This window comes from Triplophysa dalaica, chromosome 10, assembly GCF_015846415.1.
Source record: "Triplophysa dalaica isolate WHDGS20190420 chromosome 10, ASM1584641v1, whole genome shotgun sequence".
Classification (NCBI taxonomy): Eukaryota; Metazoa; Chordata; class Actinopteri; order Cypriniformes; family Nemacheilidae; genus Triplophysa; species Triplophysa dalaica.
In genome coordinates this window covers 13,386,512-13,414,387 of record NC_079551.1, presented here as the reverse complement: position 1 = coordinate 13,414,387, position 27,876 = coordinate 13,386,512, and the positions used below count along the sequence as shown (strand labels likewise).

The 27,876-nt window shown below is 36.7% G+C and overlaps 2 protein-coding genes across 4 annotated transcripts; both read left to right on the top strand.

Annotated features, from left to right (window-relative positions):
* Positions 1 to 12,256: 12,256 nt before the first annotated feature.
* On the top strand, positions 12,257 to 16,899 carry LOC130430046 (SLAM family member 9-like). 3 transcript variants are annotated; one of them, XM_056758951.1, is made up of 5 exons: positions 12,257 to 12,642; positions 14,217 to 14,546; positions 14,856 to 14,927; positions 15,521 to 15,642; positions 16,326 to 16,899. In XM_056758951.1, exons 2-5 carry the CDS (start codon positions 14,261 to 14,263, stop codon positions 16,365 to 16,367), a joined length of 522 nt encoding a protein of 173 aa, XP_056614929.1. In that variant the 5' UTR covers positions 12,257 to 12,642; positions 14,217 to 14,260; the 3' UTR covers positions 16,368 to 16,899. The 3 variants fall into 3 exon arrangements, with proteins under 3 accessions (XP_056614929.1, XP_056614930.1, XP_056614928.1); XM_056758952.1 differs by having other exon boundaries at positions 16,322 to 16,899; XM_056758950.1 differs by having other exon boundaries at positions 15,521 to 16,899.
* A 948-nt stretch (positions 16,900 to 17,847) lies between these two features.
* LOC130429390 (natural killer cell receptor 2B4-like) lies at positions 17,848 to 22,588 on the top strand. The gene is made up of 6 exons (XM_056757926.1): positions 17,848 to 17,971; positions 18,883 to 19,212; positions 19,459 to 19,734; positions 20,624 to 20,755; positions 20,901 to 20,944; positions 21,208 to 22,588. Exons 1-6 carry the CDS (start codon positions 17,929 to 17,931, stop codon positions 21,256 to 21,258), a joined length of 876 nt encoding a protein of 291 aa, XP_056613904.1. The 5' UTR covers positions 17,848 to 17,928; the 3' UTR covers positions 21,259 to 22,588.
* The last annotated feature ends 5,288 nt before the right edge of the window (positions 22,589 to 27,876 follow it).

The following is a 27,876-nucleotide window of genomic DNA, read 5'->3' as shown; positions in this document are numbered from 1 at the left end:
GAAATCCAGATTCTCACAGCAAGTCAGGGAGGAAGAAACATCTGAAAATGTTCCTGACCCGATTCAAGTTGAACCCAGGCCATCCACCAGTAGCTTAAATGATACAGCGCCACAGACAGAAGAGGTGGATCAGGTCACAGTAAAAAATCATGGAGTGAATGAATTAGTTCTCCCCGGGATTGTCAAGAATAAGTCTGATTGATGAGAACATGGATATTTCACATGTAAATATAGTGCCGGACCAAACGTCCCCTCCTGAGAATATCATTTCAAGTGATGAGTTAATGATGGATATGGATCAGGCTGTCTTTAATGCACCTTTAAAGAGAAAAAAGAAAGATAAGGTTTCAGAATCGAAACAAGCTAGAAAAAACGAAAATGAAACGGATTTGGATATTGATGATATTGGTAGCGAGAGTGATTTTTCTGATTCTGGTGCTTGTTCTCAGAGTGATTGGAAATGTCAGGATTATGATACTGAGGAAATAAAGAAGTTTAAAAAAAAAAAAAATCTGAAGTGGGTTCAGGTTGAGGATTATTTTCCAGATACCAAACGATTGGTGGAAAATATTAAGATGTTCATGTGTCAAGGATGTTTCAAAACCAGAGAGGTGTACGGGTTGAGAAAAATTGTGACAAAAATACAAAAAGAGCTGACAGTTTAATGACGGTAAATTGGCCCAAACCTTTAGCACTTATTGTGTGCTTTTTTCTTTTTGGTTTAAGTTTATTTCATTATTTTTTTCAAATGGGGGATATTCGCATTGCCTCTTTAAATGTGAACGGAGCTAGAGATCGATTAAAACGCACAGTGATATATGAAACTATGAAGCGTAAACACATTGATGTCTTACTTGTACAAGAAAGACATAGTGATGCAACCAATGCTGTTGAATGGGAAAAATAATTTAAAGGTCGTTCTGTTTTAAGTCATAAATCATCACTTAGTGGAGGGGTTGCCGTCTTATTTGCCCTTAGTTTTACTCCCTGTTCCATTGAGATGGAAGAGGTTGTGAATGGTAGATTGCTGAAGGTTTGAGCTCAGTTTGAGAATCACACATTTGTTTTTATCTGCGCATATGCTCCAACTCTACCAACAGAAAGAATGGTGTTTTTACATGTTCTTACTGAAACTTTAGAAAAGTGCAATAGACAGGAATCATGTAGAACCACACATGCCTTCTCGTAAACGACGTACCCAGATGATTGAAGAAAACGACTTAAGTGATGTATGGAGAAGTCTAAATGGGAATTTAAAACAGTACACATGGGCACATGCTCGTGAAAACATGTTGTCATTAGTGAGATTAGACAGATTTTATTGTTTTAAACACCATCTTAATACTTTTAAGAGCTGCCTTATAACCCCAGTTGTTTTTTCTGATCATAGTCTAGTTATGTGTACAGCAATGTTAAACTCTGTCAAGCTGAAAAGTGCTTATTGGCATTTTAATGCAAATTTATTAAGTGATGCACATTTTAAAGAAACGTTCAAATTCTTTTGGGAAAATTTTAGGAATGAAAAAGCGGGTTTTAAGTCTTTACAAACATGGTGGGGGTTTGGTAAAACTCAAATCAAACAACTATGTCAACAGTACACTCGCAATGTTACAAAGGATATATTTAAATCCATTAAAGCCTTAGAAGATGAAATTCTGAAATTTCAAGAAGTGGCACAGTCAAGTAGAAATCAAGAACATATTGAAGCCCTTTTTTTAAAGAAATCTGTGTTGTCTGACATGCAAAGAGCGAAAGCACAGGGGGCGCTGTTTCGATCACGTTTTAAAGATGTAGACCAGATGGATATGCCTTCAAAATTATTTTTTAGCCTAGAAAAGAAGAACAGTCAAAAACGTGTCATTCATTCTTTATTTTCTGAGACTGGTTCTCTGATATCAGACCCTTTTGAAATTCGAAAAAGAGCAAATGCTTTTTATGAAAAACTGTATTGTTGTGAACACAGGGAAGATCCGGTCGCTGAAAAGGGTTTCTTCAAAGCATTACCAAAAGTCTCTGGAGACGCTAATGCAGCACTCAAGAAGGCTATAAGCCTAGCTGAACTGCATGAAGCTCTCCAAAGTTTGGAGAATGGCAAAGCCCCTGGGATAGACGGAATCCCTTTTGAGTTTTATAAAGCTTTTTGGCCTGTGATAGGGGAGGATCTGCTGGCAGTTCTCAGCGACAGTTTAGTCAGTGGACTTCTGCCGCTGAGCTGTAGAAGGACGGTCCTTACCCTTTTGCCAAAAAAAGGTGATGTGAGAGAGTCATAAAAAACTGGAGACCTGTATCTTTGTTGTGCTTCGACTACAAATTGCTCTCAAAAGTATTAGCTACTAGGATGGGAAAGGTTTTGGAGGAAGTAATCCATTCTGGTCAGTCTTACTGTGTCACTGGACGTTCAATTTTTGACAATATTCATTTAGTAAGAGATATTTTTGATGTCTCTAAAATTATGGGTTTAGATATGGTTTTGATTTCCTTAGACCAAGAGAAAGCGTTTGATCGTGTAGAATACAACTATCTGTGGAAAACTCTACAAACATTTGGTTTTAGTTCTGATTTTATTGGATATATAAATGTTTTATACAATGACATTGAGAGTGTATTGAGAGTTAACGGTGGCTTGTGTGCTCCTTTTAAAGTGTGTCGAGGGGTAAGACAGGGCTGTTCTCTGTCTGGGATACTTTACACATTGGCAATTGTACCACTTTTAACTAAATTGAGAAGTGTTTTAGAAGGGGTATCTGTACAGGCATGCAAAAGCACTTTATGTTTATTAGCATATGCTGATGATGTTGTCATAATACTTAATAAGCAAAATGATGTAGACAGTTTACTAAAAACATTGAGGAATTTTTAAATCATCTCTTCGGCTAGAGTTAACTGGGGTAAAAGTGAAGCAGAGTTAATAGGAAAGTGGGAAAGTGGGGTACCAACACTCCCAATGGGGTTAACTTGGAAAAAAGATGGTTTAAAATATTTTGGAGTGTTTTTAGGAGATAAAATGATGGTTCAGAAAAACTGGGAGGGAATAATCGAAAAAATTGAAGGTCGTTTAATGAAATGGAAATGGATTGTAAAGAGTTTATCTTATAGAGGACGTGCCCTTATTATTAATAACTTGGTGGCCTCTTCTCTATGGCACCGACTGGCTTGTATTGACCCACCTGCTTATTTACTTGGGAAAATCCAATCTATTTTAACTAATTTTTTGGGGGATAAAATGCATTGGGTGCCTCATAATGTATTGTATTTGTCAAAGGAAGAAGGAGGGCAAGGACTCGTACACCTACAAAGTAGGACTGCAGCTTTTCGTTTACACCTCATACAGCGATTCCTCACTGGCTCAGAAAACGTAATTTGGAGGCCAGTGGCCAGCATGATTTTAAAGACTGCCACAGGACTATGCATGGATAAGTCTTTGTTCCTATTGGATCCCAAAAAAGTCATCACATCAAGGATGCCAGAGTTTTACAAGAACCTTTTTAAAGTATGGGACCTCTTTAAAGTGGAAAGAACTTGTTCTATGTCGTCATTATTCTGGCTGTTGAAGGAACCCTTGATCTATGGATCACGTTTGGACTGTTTGGGTGCATATGGGACAATGACTGCAGTTTTTATTAAAGCTAAGATTTTACCTGTTGGATGTTTAGTCAAAGTGGCTGGCCCAAGTTTTGGAAAAGCTGAGGATGTAGGTGTTCGGTTAGGAGTGAAATCGATTCGAATTGTTACACAAGTACTAAAGAAATTACAATCTGCGTTAACAATAGAAGAATTAAAAATGCTTCAAGGTTACAATGAAGGGGAATTCATCCCTAATGAGAATGACCAGTTTCCTAATCTGATTCTTTCACAAAACTTTGGGGATTGCAAAGGTTTTTTTTTGGAATCTGGAAATGTGTGGATATGGATTTGGACGAAAGCAATGGGAAAACGCTGTATAAAGCTTGTGTAAAATCTCTTAATAATAAGCGACTACATGATAGGGTTGACACACCGTGGCGTACTGTTTTTAAATTGAGTAATAATATTAGACCGGAGTGGAGAGCACTGTACAAGCCACCGTTAACTAAAAGAGCTGGAGATCTACAATGGCGTATTCTGCATGGTATTATCGCTGTTAATGCTTTTATTTCTGTTTTAAATCCAGATGTTAGTAATGGATGTCCTTTTTGTCTTCAAAGAGAGACTGTTTTTCATACCTTTTTACATTGTACAAGGCTTAAGCCGTTATTTGATGGTTTGCAAAACCTATTTAAATGTTTTAATGAAGATTTTTCTATGCAAACTTTTATCTTGGGTTTTAAATATGTTAAAAAAAGAAAAGATGAATGTCAATTGCTTAATTTTATTTTGCAAAATGGCCATCTACATTAGCAGAAGAGATAAGATTGAGCGAGGAATTGATTATAATGTTGAATGGGTATTTAAAGCTATGGTAAAATCAAGGCTTTTAAATGATTTTTCTTTCTAGAAAGCTATGGACTCCTTACATATTTTTGAAGGAATTTGGTGTCATAGAGGAGCTTTGTGTTCTGTCTTGAAAAATAATTTTATTTTACACTCTCCTTTTAAAACGTTGTGTGTTTTGATCTGACCAATTATTTTTGTTAAATAAAGATGTTTGAAAAATTAAAAAAAAAATTATCTCTCTCTCTCTCCCTCCCTCCCTCCCTCCCCCTCTCTCTCTCTCTCTCTCTCTTTGAGGACTGTGCACTTGGAATTACTTTCGAGAGGGCGTCTGTAGACAGCGTCACATGGGGTTGCCTGGAGCAACTTTGACTTAATAGACAACAGGTGGTGAAGGAAAGGTTAGGCGGAAAGCCCTAATATGGAAATGGACTGGTTGTGTTTTAATACGAAAAATCTACGCAATTATTATTGAATGAATCCCACTGTTCTAAATGAAGTCATTCTTACAGGTTCTCTATTCCAATCACATATTGGCGGGCGCACCAAGTGCAAATAGTCTCTGCTTTCATCATTTATCTTTCACACTGTTTCAGTTTTCCTTTCGCTCGACGTCAGGGGGTGCCCCCGCAGCACTTCCCGAGGCGATGAATGGCCCATATTTGGCCCAGATGTTCATCCTTGCCATATGGAGGGCAAATGTGACAGATGATTTTCACATGTGGCCCAAATATGCTTGAAATAATAATACGATTTGATTGTGTATGTTCTAAAGAATAATACTCACACGCACATAATCACACACATACATGTATATGTACATAAAATACCATGCATTATTTTGTGTGACTAAAATGTGAATATGGCAAAGAACTAAATGAAATCTCTGGGGTCCGAACATTTTTGACTGACACGCAAAGCGAAACGCGCACAACTGAGCAGAAAGTTCTCAACGCAAAATAATAATAATAATAATAAAATATTAATCAAGTGTTATCAACGTTACAAAAATGATACTGTGTTGAAGTGCGCATGCTCAGGTTTAAATATATGTTGTACAAACTCAATACAAACTGGTATGCCACAGCACACTACAACTTCAGTCATTTCCTGGTGGCACTGAAAATGTAACCAGATACCTTGTGGGTACGAGTCTAACTCTCTAAGCATCCTCGCTGCACAAGAGATGAGTCATCAAAGAGGAATGTAACAGAATCAGGTCACAGATTATCTATATACTCTATATACTCTATATACTCAATATAGATAATATAATTCCTCAGAGGGTTTAGGCTCCATTATTTAGATCAACCGTAACCAGGAACACTTCCAACAACAACTGATGTACTTGTCGCATCAAAGAGTGCAGAACAGTATTCTACTCTCAGCCAGTCTTGTCTCATTGTTCCAAGGTTACCTCAGGATGCAGTTCATGCCCAGACCTGAAAGCGTGAATTTGAGGGTCGGTGACAAGAGCTGAGATGATACAGCTGGATAAAGGATGATACAGGATGATACAGGACGATACAGCATGATTTCACTACAAAATTTAAAATGCTATTAGATTGTTAACGATAATCTTAAATCTACAATTAACCTTTTTAGTACGTTTTTTTATTATTTTTTATTTAGCCTTTGTGTGCAAGCACTGTCGAGCATGTGCAGAGGCAGCAGCTTTTGCCAGAGGGGAACTGGAATCCCCTAGTTGGGCCTGGGTTCTCCTGAGGGTTTTTTCTCGGTTGGAGTTTTGGGTTCCTTGCCACCGTTTGTATATTGTTTTGCACTATTTGCCTGGCCGGGGGGGCTGCTTTAGAATTCAGAAGTTTTACATAATAAATATTGCATATAGGAATTTATGGTCCATTTCAATATTTGACCCGTGTTTCTCTCTCCTTTATCTCAAATGTGTGCTTTCACTGTGCTTATGCGAGTGTGTGCGCGTCTATGTCGATGTGTGTAAGTATGTGTAAATATTGTGTGTGTAGAGAGTTTGTATGTCTGTCTTTTGTGTTTTCACCTTTTTCTTGTTTTTACAGGTATATGACTTTAGATGTTTTACTTGTAGTCAATATGATTCATGTAAAACTGCTTTGTAGCAATGAAAATTGTAAAAAGCGCTATATAAATAAAGTTGAGTTGAGAGTATTATTCCTTGCCCATTTCAACATATTCAGCCTACGAATAAAAGAGCGTGACTTCTCGTTGTAATGTTCACACAACAACAAAAGACACAGTTATAGTAAAACAGTATTTATTAAAGAAAAATCAACCACAACAAAAGGATTGTTAGGACCCAGTCAAACCCAGCTAATAGTCTGAAGAATAGATAATAGAAGTGATGGATTTAGGTGTGACAGGAAAATGTTGTAAGAAAAGATTAATAGTTGCACACTGTTGTCTAAAAAGGTAAACCCTTATTCCTCATTAAACGAATAGTCACATAATGATCTGTTGTATATTTGATAAGCAGTTGTGTAATATCAAAGGCTATTAAGCTAGACAATAGACATAGACTGGCCAAGTGTACTGCCATTGTTTCAGGATTAGTCAAGGGAGCAGTCTTCCCTGTTACATTTGAGAACATTTAGTAAATTCACTTGATTTAGTTGGTCTTTGTATATCAATATTGCGCAGAGGAAGGTTATAGCAGAAGTGATCACTGTGAACTTAGAGGATCTAAGAGATCTGTCAGATCAGTAATGGAATTGGTGAGGTGGGGTTGAAGACGAGGGAAAACTAGTCATCTTGGTATTTCTGCTATATCAAATACTTCTATTGTGACTTAATTTTTGCTGAGCTGAAAAGAGAGGGGTTTTACGTGACTCATAACTTAACAGTAGTAAGAGTGCTTCCTGACAATTTATCACTGTGGCGGTAAACACAGTGGTAAAAAAATTTAACAATAAAACTTGACACTTAACTGTCTTTTGTGTTTTCACCTTTTTCTTGTTTTAAAGGTATATGACTTTAGATGTTTTACTAGTAGTCAATATGTCTCATGTACAGCTGCTTTGTAGCAATGAAAATTGTAAAAAGCGCTATATAAACAAAGAACTATTAAACTCTCAATAAAAACAACACAGACATAGCAGTCTCAATATCAATATCTATAACATTAGTTCAATCGACTCTGCGCTTGCACCATGACTATCAAAAGCCATGATCAATGGAGCTCCGATATGATGATTCACCATGGCAACAGCACCAAAAAAAGCAACATGGCGGCAGAAAGCGCTTGAGATCGAGGCAGATTTTCCGCTCTGCATACAGAGGACTTAATCATGTGCTGAAAATGACATAAGTTTCAATTAATAAATAGATAAGCTTACCAATAAACAAATAAATTAATCATTAAATGAACGAAACAACAGAGATAAGACAGAAATAATAAAAAAAACATTTGTTCTCTTTTGCCATGAGTGCTCTAGTGATGAGACGTTATGGTGTGTAAGACACCTGTAGGGCGTCAGAGTCTCGTGTACACTTAGACTGATCGCCGGTTTGAACCCTGCTCTGAGCAGATTTGAGTTGGAATGGCAGCACGTCAAAATTAATTGTTTATTACCTTCATCGTTTAATGTCTGTATTTAGTCATTTCTTTATTTAAACACTATACAAGTCATTTCTCACTGTCCATAGAAGATTATGCTCTGATGTAATATGTACATACTGTGGCTGATGTTATTGATGTAAGGATGGATGATATATGTTTTAATATATCAAATTCGCTGTGAAGAAAAATGGTTCAGTTTTTATAAAAATGCACAGGGAAATGACAAAAGTCCACTCAGGTCCTAAATCGCTCCCCTGAAATCAAAGTACATCCCAATGAATTAATGCAGCCTCTTCATGAATCATCTATAAAAGCACATATGACACATAAGTCACTGAGATGGTCTCTGTTTGAGCAACATGTGTGCCATGAATGACTGTATTAATAAATGAGTTACACCACTTGCACTTTAAAAGCGGGAGGAGATCGAAATAGACTATGGTTACTGAGTCCGAGTATAAGTGATCTCTCCTTTAGAAACGGGCTTAAGTTACCATGCTGTCTAGGGTTTGACATGCCTCACATTCTGAAGCGGTTATCCCTCATTTCAGGGTTAATATTGTTACGATCTAATTCTTAAGTAAGGGAGACGCCCCACAACCACTGCTTAAATCATGAGATTTATTTAACTTAAATAAGAAATATGAAATGTCAAGTGATCAGTGTAAATGTATGTCAATATGTAATGTAAATAGCAAGTTCAAATACATCAGTTCAACCAAACATAAACAACTAAAGGTCCAAATCGAAACATAATAGGAGAACTGGATCACATAATGATGACTCCAACGAGGCTGTACGTCTCCTGTAACCCACACATCCCGTCAGCTTCCTTTCTGAAACAGGCCCCAGGAAGCTTATTGAAGCCACGTTTATTCTTTAAACCACAATAAAAAGACATAGAAAGACATGTGCATATTACATCCGTTTACTCTAAATGTCTATGCGTCAACTACTTAATCACTCCTTTACTAATAACAGCAGTTTAAATCCACTCACTCACGTTATCTTAGCATATTTGTGGTAAAAACTCTGTCTGAAGATGTCTGAACCTTAGATGATTATGAGTTAAAAAAAAACAGATTTGTTCCATGGTTTGTAGATAACTGTCACAGCCAGCAAAGAAGGAAACTACACGCTGGATAATATTAAAGAATAATGAATTTATCAATAGAAAAATAACAAGTAAATTAATCGATAGGGACAATATCTACGAACAAGAGAACATAATCCAAGGACCAAAACTCGAAGCCAATGCCCCCCCCCCGGAACCACGGTGACTCTGGAAGTGCCTAGAACGGCATATGGAGACCGCTTAACAGTGCCATCCTCAGCCTCATTCAGGTGTAACAAGTCATGGTAATTAGGTCGTCAAGAGCTGCTTCCTATAAAAACAGACCCGACCACCGACATACCAAAACAAATACATAACGTAATGGAATATGTAACAGTAACCAATACATCATGTTTTGAAAAATGTTTGTTAAAATTAAATGTACTCACTCAAACCTTTTGTTTTATGTCTAGGTTTATGTCGTACTGACTTGGTTGTCATCTTAGTGGTTACAGTCATTCTAATATCAGCAGCTGGTTTGGTCTGTTTTGTCAAGATTGTAGCAGTCAAACACTGTCGGATCAATAAACAAGAAGCGCAGGAATGTAAGTATTAAAGCAAATATGACAAATCATTGTGCTCAAGACACTAGATAGTTTCATGAGTTTAGACTCGATGAGAGCGAGACAAACAGATGAGTGTCCATTTTTTGACATTTTAAATTTACAGTTGTATCACTTGGTTTTATTTTACAGCCAATGAAGAAGAGACGCTATCTTTGAATCACTTGAACAATTTGGTAAGATACTGTACTTATATGTTAATTTAACACCATACGAACAAGAGTTGACCAGTAATGAATGACGCACTTTGTTATAATGTTTTTGAAAACTGCATGGTGTAATTCATTTTGTCAAATAGACTGCCGGTAAAGTAAATGGGGAACATGGTCATCCACAAAATGAGCCCTATAGTGACATTTGTGTCTTGAATGCTTTATGAACATACTTACGTTAATAGTCCTTGTTCCTGTTATGACTGGTTCTGTGTTTTCTTACAGGGAGCCAAAAGTGATATGGTTTCTGCACCAGCAGTTTCAAATGGAGTTTAACATTATTCCAGTGTCCTCCTTAATGTTTGGGACGTTTGTTTCTCAAGCTTGGAGGATAGTGTACCAAATGTGATTCCTTCATTCCTGAAGATTTTTCAAAGAAGCAAGATGTCTGATCTCTTTGATTCTGCCCACATATGCATCGAAGAGGGCCAAACAGATCTTCAGTGAAACTAAACTACTGGACATAGAGGATGTCTGTGGATTAAAAAAAGAAAGACGCTGAAATATCAGTTTGCGAACTTCAGCAAGATGCATTTGTAAAGCGTAGACCATTTTGCAAGATGTAATCAGAAATTGTCCAGACTCGCCTCAATTTTTAACTGAAATGGTCTATAGAATGACAAAGCACTTTTAGTGTTTACACTAATTTATCTTCACCTGCGGTCCATGTGGTCATATTGTTTAATGTTGTTTAATCATAACTAATAGTAAATGAATAGATATAAAAAATACATAATTTCTTGTGCAATCTGATGTAATTTGTAGTTATATTATATAGTTAGGACTCATCCAGTGGTGTAATGTGTTGGTTCTAGGTAGCAAACAACAAGCTGGATTCACTAAAAAATGTGAAATATTAAAGTACATTTATTTCTTATGTGTTTTTAAACGTGATGGGCTTATTTTATTTTGAAGAATGAAGGTAAATGGCACCCATTCATTTGAATTTGTTTTATGTCAATACAATAGAAGTGAATGGGTGACACTGCTGTTTGGTCACCAACTTTCTTCAAAATTACTTCGTTTGAACTCTGCAGAAGAAAGAAAGTCATACAGGCTTGAAACGACAAGAGGGCGAGTAAATGTTCATTTTGGGGTGAACCATCACTTTGAAGGATCTCAGAGAAAAAATTATGCAAAATACTCCTCACCACCAATCTGGCTGCGATCCTTAAATTCACATAACAAACAACAAACTACTGTAGGCAACACAAATTAAACCCAAAGTGACTAACATAATGTTATCCTATAAATCTATACATAGGTAGGCCTATGTGCAATCCCCTGTGATCGAGCGCACAACCTTGCGTTGTGTTGCGTTTTGGGTCGAGGCTTCGAAGCGATCCAGCACCCCTCCCCACGGTGATATCAAATGGTCAATATGCGTTCATTTCTCTGAATAAACCTTGACTCTGATTCATTACAATGTTGTTTGTGGTAAACAATGAGCCGTGTGGGAAAGGATTTTTTCGATACCTGATGTTTTACTGGTCAGGGCTAACACAATTGTAAAAGACACTGAAAGGCGTTTTTTATTATGTTTTTTAACGTGCTGATTTTTTATCGGCAGAACACCTCATCAGCTTGGTTTTATAAAATTAAAATTATATCATGTATGAATCGGTTTTATTATTCTTTACGTTCTTCAATGAATATTTAGTTTGAAACACTTCATACGTACCTTGACACCAAGGCGTTTATCAGAAATTTGCCATCACACGACTTACAAGGTTGTTTTAAAAATTTGACCCTGGACAACAAAACCAGTCTGAAGGGTCAATTTTTCAAAATTGATAGTTTTACAACATATGGAAGTTGAACAAATTAGCTTTCTTTTGATGGTCTGTAAGGATAGGACAATATTTGACCGAGATGAAGGGTAACTAGGCCTTTATAAAACTGGAGATAGTGACCATCCACTCACAAAAATAAAGTTTTTATATCTTAACGGAAGGAAATTTACATAATATCTTCATGGAACATGATCTTCACCAATATGCTAATGATTTTTTGCAAAAAACCTGTACAATGTATGTCGGGCTATTACAACTAACAATTACAAATTAAGAGTTTATTTCCAAAAAAAAAAATTTTTTTTCCTAAATCATATTTTTATTGTGCTCTCCAATTAAAATGAATCCAACTGCAGCTGGTTTGTTTTGATTCAAGCCATAATAACTAAAATAAAAGCTAACTAACACAATAAAACACAATGAAAAACACGATTTTTGAAAATATTTAAAAGGAAGTTATTTCTTTTTGGAAAGAAACTCGTCAAACGTTCTCGCGCTACTGGTTTTGTGATCCAGTGTCACAAATTATCCTATACTGTAGGCCTACATTTGACCAATTTGAATTTGCCACGAAACTGTTACGCAAACACGAGGAAATGACGTCACGTAAATCGCAGACTCTTCTCATATGGACGCAACGAAGGACATGAATTTGAGATCCTATTAAACACTCTCTTTACTTTCTGTACGGTTAGTTTTGATTGCAAAAAGAGGACATAATACGATTTGTAACGGCAGGGTGACTGTGATATCGCTCCAGTGTCTGAACATCGTGTGTGTTCATCGACTAAAATGCGTTTCATTTCGCTCGGTTCAAGGTACAGGGTGCGGCAATGGCGACATGACTGTCGAAGCATTCTGGGATCTGATCTAGAGCGAAGAACTAGAAGAAGAAAAGAAGAAACATGAATAATCGCAGTTTATCCACAGTAAGAAGAGGACTGAACAACACATCGCTCTCTGTGAGCTGAACAGAAGAGATCACTCATCACACCAGGTTTGTAACGTGTTAATAATATTAACTTAATATGCAAGAGATCTCTCTAATTCCGTTTTTACTCGGTGCGAGTCGATGAAAAGTTGAAAGGTTTGTGATGTTGACCTTTTATAAGAAGAACTGCCTAGAAAGAGTACGCATATAAATAACTTTCTGTCACTAAGGTCCGCCCACCATCAGTGCTCTCCGCACCCGTCTTCCCCGAGGGTGACGTTTCTCTCATATCTCGCATTCACACATCTCTCTCCTTCCGTACCAGGACAGAACTAACGTTACGGAATATCAGATTTAACGTTACGGAATATCAGCATGTTACTGCGTTGTGTACTTTGTCTATTGATTGTTGCTCTGGAAGGTAGGAACTATTTTTGATGATAGTACTAGCACAATATTTATTTACTACTGGTGATTTATACCATCAAATCTAGTGTACAGTTCACTAGTTGATGCAAGATTAAAAAGCAACCATGACAATGTGCTAAAGGCTATCTTTTACAGTCTCCGTGTATTTTTATTGTAAAATTTGACAATATGGAAAAGGAAAAGAATTTCATATACAGCAAGATAAATGAGAGATTTTATAAACGGAGAGTTTTATTCCATAGGAGAGAACAAATGTCACTAATACCGCTTTGGTTATTTTCTCTATTGCTGATGAAATGTAAGAACGTCTTTTTAAGCTTTACATTAAACTGCACACGATGTGATTTAACTTACAGCGCTATTCTGTTCATCATCTCTGTATAGTATAGTGGTGGAATAAGGTTGAGAGAGAGCGGAGATTTACTGTGACGTAACGGACTCGCTGCTCAGAATACCGATCGCAGTATGACGCAATAATACATGAAAAGAAAATCGAGATCATAAGGAGCATTTTGTTCTTATAGAATTGCAGCGACTAATAATGAAGGCATAGACACCTGCGCTTCACATACGCACGGAATGTGCACGCGCACCGGGGCTCTCTGAATGTGCACACAGAATAATTGTATTATTAACATTAGAGACGTTGTTGGGTTGTAGGCTATTTGTAATATTACAGTCAATTAAATAAGTTACATTCTTTATATTCATGATTCATGTTATGTTATCGGTATTGGAGGTTGGAGGAATTATCAAGTTGTAGGGCTTTGGTAGAAGGTGTCACTTACAACTGTCAACATTGTTAAAAGTATTTGCACCCGATCTGAGGTGGAAAACCAGTGAGAAATCAGTAGAACATATATTCACTGAACTATAAACATGGACATTGCATGCAACAAAACAAACAATAAAGAAACCGTTACAGTTTGGCAGGGTGGCATTTTTTTCTTTCTGTGTGGTTTACCTCCATTCCTTTGATGTTCCCTGCAGAAGTGACACAAATAACCAGGAAGTCATGGGAACTTTTCTCTCATTCAACTTTTTGTTAATGGTTTATTAAGGAGATTTAACTTTCATTTAAATTCTGTTTACTTGAATTTTAGTCATATTATTTGGATTAGTACATTAAACAAATAATTTCCAAAAAGTCTAATAGATCATTTTTTCATTTCAGTAACATTTAAATATTTTTTCCCAAATGTGCTCTGCAGGTGTGTTTGATGTTGATGCAGATGAAGTGAAGTCAGTGTCAGTGATGGAGGGAGAATCTGTCACTCTACACACTAATCTTACTGACATACAGAGAGATGAACAAATACTTTGGCTGTTTGGACTTCAAGCGACTCGTATCGCTGAAATCTATTATCAGAAACCCAAGACATATGATAAAACTGGAAGATACGGAGGGAGACTGAGGATCAACACTCAGACCGGATCTCTCACCATCACAAACATCACAAGCACAGACTCTGGACTTCATGAACTTCAGATCATCAACAGCAGAGGAACTTTGTTCAAGAGATTCAATGTTACTGTCTATGGTGAGAAATGTGAATATCAGCCTTGTCGTCTGTCAATGGTCATTGATTTGTTTTTAACAGTAAAGTAAATAGAGTAGAAGCATTTCTAATTCATGTACATCTTAAGTATATCATAACAGCACAGTGTTATGAGCACAGTAGTAAGCAGGAGGTTAAGGTTTTGGCTGGTTAAGATCTGCTGAGATGCTTTCCGTACACCATTTTCAAACATTAAAAAACTTTGCTTTCTAAAAGTAAATCCTGACAAAGTACGTGAATTCTAATGCAGCATTTAAATTGATGCTAGAACATTTTCTTTATGTTTTCCAGACCGTCTGACCGTTCCCATCACAAACCAAACTCAACATCTCAACATCACACATGACTTAAAGAAATATCCAGGTATGTGAACAGGTATTTTTAAGTCGTGATGTTTAGGAATTGTCACACAAGCAAGAGTCCTGTTGAACCAAATATCAGCGAACCTGTTGGAAGTATTATTGTCAGAGCTTAAGAAGATATTCTGCTCATCTGAAAATATCCGTGGTAAAATATCACACTGTGTGTACACCGTGCGTGCCGTGATACGCCAAAAGAACCCGTTATAATTTTACATATGTCGAGGGTTTTGTTTCGGTTGTCGTGTCACGCCTGTCGCTTCTGGTGTAGACACGGTGTTAGAGTTTCAAAGACGGTTGTGCAGGTAGTTGGTTCCATTGTTTGGACCTCTTGAACACTGAAAAGTACAGCAATGATGATTTAACAAGTTACCAAATAAAAAAAAAGATGGCTTAAAGCAACCCAGCTCTGTCAGTTAGCAGATATTTGTTCATTATATATATATATATATATTGTGTTGCATGAAATAAAGTGTTTGTGTGGACAAATAAACATCTGCTGAGGACATGTACTGTAGGTAACCAACACTACATTTGGCAAAGTGTTTCATAAAATGAAATGTAATTACCCAAATCTGCTTTTTTCATGATGTCTAGATGTGAACCGTTCACATGTTTGTGCCATCGCAGCAGCAGCAGTGTTCATGGTTATCATCATGATTGTTGTTGCAGTCAAACATCGTTGTGTTTGTCTGTCACTAAACAATCAGGGCAAGAATGTAAGTATTACAGCAAATATTACAGCAAATACAACAAATCTTGTCACCTGCTTTTTTTCCCAAGAGTTTCATTTTAAACTCTCCCGTTACACACTTCCTTATATAAACATTTACTTTTAATTTATTCACCCTCAGGCCATCCCAGCTGTAACATATACAGTGCTTCAGGGTCAAGTTTATTAATCCACTTAGGGGCCATTTATTTCTCAGCCAGCAGTAAAAAGACTATATCCACACCTTTCCAGCAGTTATCTGTCAGTTTAGTAAATCCTGACAGTAGGTTTTTTTTACGTTTGTGCTGGCACAAGCTATATCACAAGATATGACGATCATTTCGTTTACTGATCTGATTATATATTTGTTCAGTTAAAGATTGTAGCTTTAATGATTGAAATAGGCCCTATGAGTGTTATTGATGCTTTTTATGAACATATTTAATCAATATTAGATTAGATTAGATGATTAGATTAGATTCAACTTTATTGTCATTACTCATATCCAATTACAGTGTAACGAAATGTAGTTAAGGTCTAACCAGAAGTGTAATTTGCCCTTGTTCAGTGTAGTTTTACAGAGACCCACCAGGGATAAAGTTTTACCACTAGCAGCTTGAAAAGTAGTTTTATGCAGACATTGTTTGTAGTACACTGTACTAAATTTGATTTCTGCCTCCCTTAAGACAGATGTCTGATGTCTCTGATGATGCTCAGCTCTTCTGGATCTGATGCTGTAAACCAATCTGATCACATCTTTAACTGATCTATACAGAAGATAAAAAAGACATCAGTTTGCAAACTTCAACAAGCTGCTGATAACTTTCTCTGCATTTCTTAACTTCAATGTATCTTAGCAATTGAGAATGTTTGTTATAGTCTACTTTATGAATGCTTATTACTTTTGACATCTGTTACCCAAAATGGCACTTTTGCGCATTGCTGGGATTTAGGTGTTACTTAGGAGTCACTCTCCATTCGTCAACAGAAAACTGTTCCCCATCATAACATTATTGTTCCCGGTTGTTAGTGGCCTATTTCAGCACTCGCACTGCAAACACTTCTCAGGAATGCTTGAGGAACATGATACAGACTTGAGGGTTTTACCCTTGCTTCCAAAGTGCCCAGATCTCAATCCATGACAGTTCCTCTTCACAACCTCAGGACTTGAAGGAACTGCTGCACTTTTTTGTACAATGTATTTACATTTTTGTATTTTGTATGTGTGTGAGTATATAAATATTCAATAAATGAATTGCTCATACCATGTCTTTAGGTTTTATTTGTAGCAACATGAACATGAGGACAATAATATTTTCTCCAATGGAAAAACCTTTTATGTCTCCCCTCATAACACAGCGTTAAGATACATAACTTGGGACATGAACGGATACCAGAACCATGTTGTCTGACATTTCTGAATAAACATTATAATGAGATGGAAAGTAAAAATTACAAAAATATATTTTTAAACAGACCATTTGGGGGATGCTGCACATATTGTGAGTTTGAACCTAAAGATGTGCAGAGAAAAAGGTCAGATATTAGTTTGTTACATGCACAGAATTGTAGGAAAGTTCAACTGAAATTATAAAGTTGTTGATCAGCAGTTCGAAGTATATACCAATAAACGAAAGCAATAGATATAACAAACGCACACAAAGGTACAAAACACATAGAAACTCTATAACGTTCCGAAAATATGAAACATAAAAACTGACAAAGCACAAGGCTTAAGATGAAGACATCCGGAAATATTATTTTGAAAAAACGTGTAAATAGATCAACGTAGCAAAGAACTTTTGATTATCATATTAAATCACATTTAGCAAACTACTCGTGAAGCCTGTCTAAGGATAAACAAAATCGATTGGAATTTACATCACTCAAGAAGGACTGACAGAAAAAGCAAAACTCCAAAAGTCAAGAACGTTGATGAATAAATGCAATCAATAAACATGTTATGGGGATAAAACGGGTAGCAATGGAAGATTTGAAGAAGGAAGGAGGTTATTACATTTTCAATCAGCCGCTCAAGTATGTCCTGAAACCTGAAGCTTCCTGTTATAGCTGCGACTCCTTTATGCTGTCATCTGATAATAACCACAGAGGAAACTCTTCCAATTGGGTGATTAACTTAAAGGGGCGATTCTCTCAGGCTTCATACGCTGATCCACCCTTGTTTCTTTCTAGCGCTCATCACATGCGTAATCCGGACATCGCGCTACACATTGACAGGAGCTTTGAAACAGATTTCGAGACTTTATGCTTTATTAAGAACTTTGTTCCCAGGATGACATTAGTGAAACTTTGTGTGCTGATCTTCGTTCTAAAAGGTAAGAAAATATTTTGGTAATTTACATTTAACCGTAAAACAGTGCGATGCGAGTGATGATCCTCAGTTATAAGGACGCGAATGTTTGGCAACCGAAATTATTCTTCCGAAAATAACAAAAAGTGAAGAACAACAATCGCGAAGAGAGAGACGCGCTATTACTGCGTGTGTGAAAGCATTTTAAAGTGCCAGAGAAAGATAAGACAAGTGACTTTCTGCAACAGATTCACATTCACTGGATTCTGCTTTGTTAACATACTGGGTGTTGGTTTACTCTTACAACTTTCCACATTCAAATCTATTGTGGATTTACAATCTGACTAGTTATCTTATATATATATCAAATCTCTTCAGACTTCTTTATTGTCAGAGGTTGACATTGAAACAAAAGGACTGCTGAATATCAAGGTTTTCGTTACTGCATTCCTGTGCAAATGTTTACACTTGAGTCTACTGCATTGATCGTTTCCTAATGTGTGCTATATACTCATGAGGGTATTCTCCTATTTTATGAATGTGCAGTGTTTCTAGTTTCTAGTAACTAGTTTCAGAAATACACCACATCACACAATATGATCACGACAAAGATGTTGGTTTTGTGTCAGCAAGAGTTTCATTATTTATTGTAGGTATTGTGTATGTAGGTGGATGACACTGGTGGTATTTGAGGAGAGATCACTTCATATGATTGTAAAGTACTTTGGGTGTACAGCATCACACAATAAGACGTTATAACAATGCCTCATTCATTTAATATCAATACATCTCTTTCATTTATCTTTTTATTAATGGACATTTGACTTTAATTTAAATGTTACTTTCTCATATTTATATGATCAGTTCTTCTTGTGCCACATTATCTGGATTAATCAGACCAACGACATTGAAATACAATCTCCAAATGTGTTTCAGGTGTGTTTGGCTTCACTATATCTGGATCAACACCAGTGTCAGTGATGGAGGGAGATTCTGTCACTCTACACACTGATCTTATTCACATACAGAGACGTGATCAGATTTTGTGGATGTTTGGACCTCGAGAGACTCGGATAGCTGAAATCTATACGCAAAGTGTTAACATGTATGACAGTAATAAGATATTTGGAGACAGACTGAATTTGGACAGTCAGACTGGATCTCTCATCTTCACAAACATCACAATCACAGACACTGGACTTTATAAACTAGAGATCATCAACTGCATAGAAACATCAGGAACGAAATTCAATGTTACAGTCTACGGTGAGTAAAGAGAATTTCATCTTTGTTGTCTGTTGATGGTCATAGACTTAATATTTAAATGAGAAATAAAAAGAAAAAACATGTGTTTTATGAAGATCGTGGGTATTGTAGACCATACAGCGCATAGAGGTAGTCAGGGTTTGCTTGTTAGCTGCTGCTGAGATGATACAACAAAAATGTTTTGCTCTTTTAAAGGCATAAAATGACTGATATTATACAAGTTTTCTTTTCCTTGATGTTTTCCAGCTCATCTGCCTGCTCCTGTCATCGACAGAAAGTCTTTACAGTGTTCAAACTGTTCTGTGTCGTGTTCAGTGATGAATGTGACACATGTGAGTCTCTCCTGGTACAAAGGAAACAGTTTATTGTCCAACATCAGTGTGTCTGATCTCAAAATCAGACTCTCTCTACCTCTGGAGGTGGAATATCATGATACAAACACATACAGATGTGTGGTGTCCAATCCCATCACAAACCACACACAACATCTACTCATCACTGATGTCTGTCAGCCGTGTTCAGGTCAGTACACAGTTATAATATTTATTCAGAAATGTCAGTAGTGATGTTAAGGAATTGTTACACAAGCAAGAGTGCTGTTGTATGGAAATTCAGCCACTGTCAGCATTATTGTCAGTGTGACGTTGTTAAAGGCATTTTTGTTGTAATTATATACACTCTGGTATGGAATTCCCACGAATAATTCCCATGGAACTATTTGCAATCCCCTGGGATCGAACCCACTACCCTGCGTTGTATAATAGGGTTATTGGATAATGTGTATTGATAGTAGGGAAGCACACAGTTTTTTGACCGTTTTAGGTCGTGCTTCATGATGTTAAACAGACTTTTCTGGATTACCCTACGTGGGACCAAGTAGAACAGTATGCTGTATCTACAAGGTATGCTTTTTGTGTGGACTTTTCTGTGAGTGTGAACCAAACAAAATAAAAGTTTATTTATTGAATCACAATAAAGAGAATATGTGCATATTTACATTTATGCATTTGGCAGAGGCTTTTATCCAAAGCAACTTACATTGCATTATCCTATACATTTATACATAGGTATTTCCAATCCCCTGGGATCGAACCCACTACCCTGCGTTGTTAATGTAATGCCCTTACCACTGAGCTACAGAAAAACTATTACATCCTTTTGCAGTGACTCTAAATGCTTCCTCGCTCCTTTACCAATACCTAAATGGAAAATGGAAAGCTGAAAAACAGACGTTATCTTATCATATTTGTGGTTAACACTCAGATTTTCCAAGATGTCTGAACCGTAGAAAATTATGGGTCAAAAAACAGTTTTGTCTCATGTGTTGTAGGTAACGATCACAACATGTTTTGAAAAAATGTTTGTTAAAATGAAATGTACTCACCCAAACCTTTTTTTGTTTTATGTCTAGGTTTACATCATACTGACTTGGTTGTCATCTTAGTGGTTACAGTCATTCTAATATCAGCAGCTGGTTTGGTCTGTTTTGTCAAGATTGTAGCAGTCAAACACTGTCGGATCAATAAACAAGAACCGCAGGAATGTAAGTATTAAAGCAAATATGACAAATCATTGTGCTCAAGACACTAGATAGTTTCATGAGTTTAGACTCGACGAGAGCGAGACAAACAGATGAGTGTCCACTTTTTGACATTTTAAATTTACAGTTGTACGGTTTTATTTTACAGCCAATGAAGAAGAGACGCTATCTTTGAATCACTTGAACAATATGGTAAGATACTGTACTTATATGTTCATTTAACACCATACGAACAAGAGTTGACCAGTAATGAATGACTCACTTTGTTATAATGTTTTTGAAAACTGCATGGTGTAATTCATTTTCTCAAATAGACTGCCGGTATAGTAAACGGGCAACATGGTCATGAACAAAATGAGCCCTATAGTGACGTTTGTGTCTTGAATGCTTTATAGGAACATACTTACGTTAATAGTCCTTGTTCCTGTTGTGACTGGTTCTGTGTTTTCTTACAGGGAGCCACAAGTGATATGGTTTCTGCACCAGCAGTTTCAAATGGAGTTTAACATTATTCCAGTGTCCTCCATAATGTTTGGGACGTTTGTTTCTCAAGCTTGGAGGATAGTATACCAAATGTGATTCCTTCATTCCTGAAGATTTTTCAAAGAAGCAAGATGTCTGATCTCTTTGACTCTGTCCACATATGCATCGAAGAGGGCCAAACAGATCTTCAGTGAAACTAAACTACAGGACAAAAAAAGTATCCAACGTTTTTTTTTAATTTGCATTAAACACACGCTCCAGTATAAGGGTGAAACGAGTGTTGGAGTATTTAAACCAACGCCCTATCCATCAGAAAACGTTCTTCTGCCGCAGGGGTTTCGAAGCAACTGTAGAAAAGTTTCTTCCTGCTTGTCCAAGTATTTGCATATTATTCTCCAAATCCTGTTTTCCCTCCTTGTTAAATCTCAAACATGAAATAATCATGTTGCCTTGGGATGCAGCATTTGCAAAAACAAATCAGTGCTGTTAAAATAAGTGTTATGGCACTGCCACTGCCTTCAATGAAATCGACTTCTCATAATGTGTATCAGTAGCTTGATTGTCTATCTAAACATAAACGAAATAAAATAAAAATCATTAAAAGTTGAACGTTCTAAACAGAAAGCCAGTTTTAAGTTGTTGACAGTTATGGTGATATTTCACCCGAAAATGAAATGGTGTCATCATTTACTCACCCTCAGATTGTTCCAAACCTGTAAACATTTCTTTGATCTGCTAAATAAAAGAATATATTTGGCAGAATGTCAGTAACCAACCAGATCTCGTCACCCATTGACTCCCACAGTATACATTTTCCCTACCTTAATGGGAGATGAGATCTTATTGATTATTGAAATCAGGATTTGGAATTCAGAGGCCCCTGGGAACATGTGTCTTGTAGATCCCCCTTCACAGACATACCCACAATAAAGTTTTCAATTAGAGGTCACTGAAATGGTGAGATTTGGATGATATTAGTGGCATGGGTGCGAAACGCAGCAGCCAGTCGATTAGAACTGAGTGAGGTCATATGCAATTGCTGAAGAGAAATGAGCCAGTGTAGTAATTTATTTACTTTGCTTCAAGTTTGGGTGAATGTACATGTGTGTCTGTATGTTTCGTTTTCTGTGACAATGAAACACAAATAAAGAAAAAGCATTTTGAAAATGAACAGGAATTTGCATTATCACAAGTGTTACTTGAAATAAACATTCACATACCCATCTTGTTGTGTAATTGATAAAAACAACGACAATCACTGTATTTCTTCTTAATAATAGCAGCATAGATAACTGTTCACTGTTCATAACTGTTCAACTGGGTGCTGTTGCATAACTCTACCAATAGAGGGCGCCTCTAGGACGCCATAATTGTCTGAAAGGCCTAGGTCACGTGACCACACAGAGACGATGGCGTTTCTCCACCTGTAGATTTTTTTATTGTCAGAACCCTCCGCTTGGTTCTATAAAATCATCAAAAATAAAATCATGAATGAATGCTGTGTGAATTAATTTGATTATTTAAACAGTTTTTAGGATTTATGGTTTTCTTCACGTTCTTCAATGAATATTCAGTTTGAAACATTTCTTACGTACCTTGACACCAGGCGTTTCTCAGAAATTTGCCATCACACAACTTATAATGCAATATAAAAGTAGTTTTAAAGCATTGTAATGCACCTTTTATAGCATTGCAATGTTTTATAAATAATTGTTATTACAGTTTATGCATTATGACATTTCATTATTACACATTTTAAATTGGTTACAATTCTTTACAACTACATATAATCTATTACAACACACATTATGAAGAATTATATGCATTTTACACTCAAATAACCCTTTATAATGCATTATACATACATGCTTCAAGGAAAGTGTTACCCAAGGTTGTTTTAAAACGTGATCCTGGACAACAAAACCAGTCTGATGGGTACATTCAGAAAGTTGAATAAATAGGCTTTCTATTTATATATGGTTTGTTAAGAAAGGACAATATTTGACCCAGATACAGGCTTACTAGGCTTATTTTCTGGAATTTGAGGGACCAAAAAATCTAAACATTGAGAAAATCCCCTTTAAATGTGTCCATCAGAGTTGCTGTAACCATCCCCTAACAAAAAAGGGAAACGATTTTTCACTCCCTTTCGTTTGCCACGAGACTTTTAAGGCAAATAGAGGAAATGACGTCACCCAAGTGCACTCTTCTCATGTTACATATGGACGCAACGAAGGACATATTTTTTGGATCTTAATAAACGCTCTCTTTACTTTCTGTAGGGTTAGTTTTGATTGCAAAAAGAGGACAAAATACGATTTGTAACGGCAGGGTGACTGTGATATCGCTCTAGTGTCTGTACATCGTGTGTATTCATCGACTAAAATGAGTTTCGTTTCGCTCCGTTCAAGGTACAGAGTGCGGTCATGGCAACATGACTGTCGAAGTATTCTGCAATATGATCAAGAGCGAAAAACTAGAAGAAAAGAAGCAACATGAATAATCGCAGTTTATCTACAGTCAGAAGAAGACTGAACAACACATCGCCCTTCATTCTGTGATCTGAACAGAGTGATATGACTCATCACAGCAGGTTTGTAACATGTTCATAATATTAACTCGATATGCAAGAGATCTCTCTAATTCCCTGTTTACACTTTGCGAGTCGATGAATATTTGAATGGTTTGTGATGTTGACCTTTTATAAGAAGAACTGCCCATAAAGAGAACGCATAGAACTAATTTTCTTCCACCAAGGTCCGCCCACCATAAGTGCTCCCCCAATCCCTCGCATTCAGTCGCGCGCCCTCGCATTCTGTCCTTTCCCAACTTCCAGGATTCAGCCGAACAAGCCTTATTGCGACTACTGTCTATCAGCTGAAAGTCCCCTTAGCACAGAAAGAAAGAGTGCTCGTGTGAATGTGCAGGGAAACATTTCTTCTCTTTCTTGTGATTGAATCGTAGAAGGACAAGAATTTCATACAGTTCCTCCTTAAACAGCAAGAGGAAGGAGAGGTTTTATAAACGGAGAGTTTTCGTCATCTGTTTCATTCCATAGAAGCGAACAAATGGCACTAATGCCGCTTTGGTTATTTTCTCTATTGCTGATGAAAGGTAAGAAAGATTTTTAAAGATTTACATTAAACTGCACACGATGTGATTTAACTTACAGCGCTATTCTGTTCATCATCTCTGTATAGTATAGCGGTGGAGAGAGAGCTCGGAGAAAGTAACTGTGACTGTATGGACTCGCTGTCCAGAGTACCGATCGCAGTATGACACAATAATACCTGAAAAGAAAATCGAAATCGCGGATTTTTATTCTTATAGAAATGCAGCGCCGAATAATGAACGTATTCACACCTGCGCTTCACACACGCATGGAATGTGCACGCGCACCGAGGCTCTCTGAATGTGCACACAGAATAATTGTATTATTAACATTAGAGACGTTGTTGGGTTGTAGGCTATTTGTAATATTGCAGTCTATTAAATAAGTGACATTCTTTTATATTCATGATTCATGTTATGTTAGAGGTATTGGAGGTTGGAGGAATTATCAAATTGATAGAAGGTGTCACTTACAACTGTCAACATTGTTAAAAGTATTTCCTCTCGATCTGAGGTGGAAAACCAGTAAGAAATCAGTAGAACAGAAATTTATTTCATTGACTATATTCACTGAACTATAAACATGGACATTGCATGCAACAAAACAAACAATAAAGAAACAGTAACAGTTTGGCAGGGCGTCATTTTTTTGCTTTCTGTGTGGTTTAGCTCAATTCCGTTGATGTTCCCTCATCCCTGTCTTGACAAAGTATTTTCCTGGCAACTCTTAACTATGCTGCAGCGACACAAATAAATATTGGAAACTTTTCTCTAATTCAACTTTTTGTTAATAGTTTATTAAGGAGATTTAACTTTCATTCAAATTATATTTACTTGAATTTTGTCATATTATTTGGATTAATATCGGAACTAATAATTTTAACAAATAAGTTCCAAAACGTCTAATAGATATTTTTTTCATTTCAGTAACATTTAAATACTTTTCCCCCAAATGTATTCTTCAGGTGTGTTTGGTGTTGATGCAGATGAAGTGAAGTCAGTGTCAGTTATGGAGGGAGATTCTGTCACTCTACACACTAATCTAACTCACATACAGACAGATGATCAGATACTTTGGCTGTTTGGACTTCAAGCGACTCGTATCGCTGAGATCTATCATCAGAAACCCAACACATATGATAAAACTGGACGATATGGACGGAGACTGAGGATCAACACTCAGACTGGATCTCTCACCTTCACAAACATCACAAGCACAGACTCTGGACTTCATGAACTTCAGATCATCAACAGCAGAGGAACTTTGTTCCAGACATTCAATGTTACTGTCTATAGTGAGTAATGTGAATATCAGCCTTGTCGTCTGTCAATGGTCATTGATTTGTTTTTAACAGTAAAGTAAATGGAATAGAAACATTTCTAATTCATGTACATCTAAAGTGTATCATAACAGCACAGTGTTATGTGCACAGTAGTAAGCAGGAGGTTATGGTTTTGGCTGGTTAAGATCTGCTGAGATGCTTTATGTACACCATTTTCAAACATTAAAAAACTTTGCTTTCTAAAAGCAAATCCTGACAAAGTACGTGAATTCTAATGCAGCATTTAAATTGATGCTAGAACATTTTCTTTATGTTTTCCAGACCGTCTGACCGTTCCCATCACAAACCAAACTCAACATCTCAACATCACACATGACTTAAAGAAATATACAGGTATGTGAACAGGTATTTTTAAGTCGTGATGTTTAGGAATTGTCACACAAGCAAGAGTCCTGTTGAACCAAATATCAGCGAACCTGTTGGAAGTATTATTGTCAGAGCTTAAGAAGATATTCTGCTCATCTGAAAATATCCGTGGTAAAATATCACACTGTGTGTACACCGTGCGTGCCGTGATACGCCAAAAGAACCCGTTATAATTTTACATATGTCGAGGGTTTTGTTTCGGTTGTCGTGTCACGCCTGTCGCTTCTGGTGTAGACACGGTGTTAGAGTTTCAAAGACGGTTGTGCAGGTAGTTGGTTCCATTGTTTGGACCTCTTGAAAACTGAAAAGTACAGCAATGATGATTTAACAATTTACCAAATAAAAAAAAAGATGGCTTAAAGCAACCCAGCTCTGTCAGTTAGCAGATATTTGTTCATTATATATATATATATATATATATATTGTGTTGCATAAAATAAAGTGTTTGTGTGGACAAATAAACATCTGCTGAGGACATGTACTGTAGGTAACCAACACTACATTTGGCAAAGTGTTTCATAAAATGAAATGTAATTACCCAAATCTGCTTTTTTCATGATGTCTAGATGTGAACCGTTCACATGTTTGTGCCATCGCAGCAGCAGCGTTCATGGTTTTCATCATGATTGTTGTTGCAGTCAAACATCGTTGTGTTTGTCTGTCACTAAACAATCAGGGCAAGAATGTAAGTATTACAGCAAATATTACAGCAAATACAACAAATCTTGTCACCTGCTTTTTTTCCCAAGAGTTTCATTTTAAACTCTCCCGTTACACACTTCCTTATATAAACATTTACTTTTAATTTATTCACCCACAGGCCATCCCAGCTGTAACATATACTGTGCTTCAGGGTCAAGTTTATTAATCCACTTAGGGGCCATTTATTTCTCAGCCAGCAGTAAAAAGACTATATCCACACCTTTCCAGCAGTTATCTGTCAGTTTAGTAAATCCTGACAGTAGGTTTTTTTTTACTTTTGTGCTGGCACAAGCTATATCACAAGATATGACAATCATTTCGTTTACTGATCTGATTATATATTTGTTCAGTTAAAGATTGTAGCTTTAATGAGTGAAATAGGCCCTATGAGTGTTATTGATGCTTTTTATGAACATATTTAATCAATATTAGATTAGATTAGATGATTAGATTAGATTCAACTTTATTGTCATTACTCATATCCAATTACAGTGTAACGAAATGTAGTTAAGGTCTAACCAGAAGTGTAATTTGCCCTTGTTCAGTGTAGTTTTACAGAGACCCACCAGGGATAAAGTTTTACCACTAGCAGCTTGAAAAGTAGTTTTATGCAGACATTGTTTGTAGTACACTGTACTAAATTTGATTTCTGCCTCCCTTAAGACAGATGTCTGATGTCTCTGATGATGCTCAGCTCTTCTGGATCTGATGCTGTAAACCAATCTGATCACATCTTTAACTGATCTATACAGAAGATAAAAAAGACATCAGTTTGCGAACTTCAACAAGCTGCTGATAACTTTCTCTGTATTTCTTAATTTCAATGTATCTTAGCAATTGAGAATGTTTGTTATAGTCTACTTTATGAATGCTTATTACTTTTGACATCTGTTACCCAAAATGGCACTTTTGCGCATTGCTGGGATTTAGGTGTTACTTAGGAGTCACTCTCCATTCGTCAACAGAAAACTGTTCCCCATCATAACAGTATTGTTCCCGGTTGTTAGTGGCCTATTTCAGCACTCGCACTGCAAGCACTCGCACTGCAAACACTTCTCAGGAATGCTTGAGGAACATGATACAGACTTGAGGGTTTTACCCTTGCTTCCAAAGTGCCCA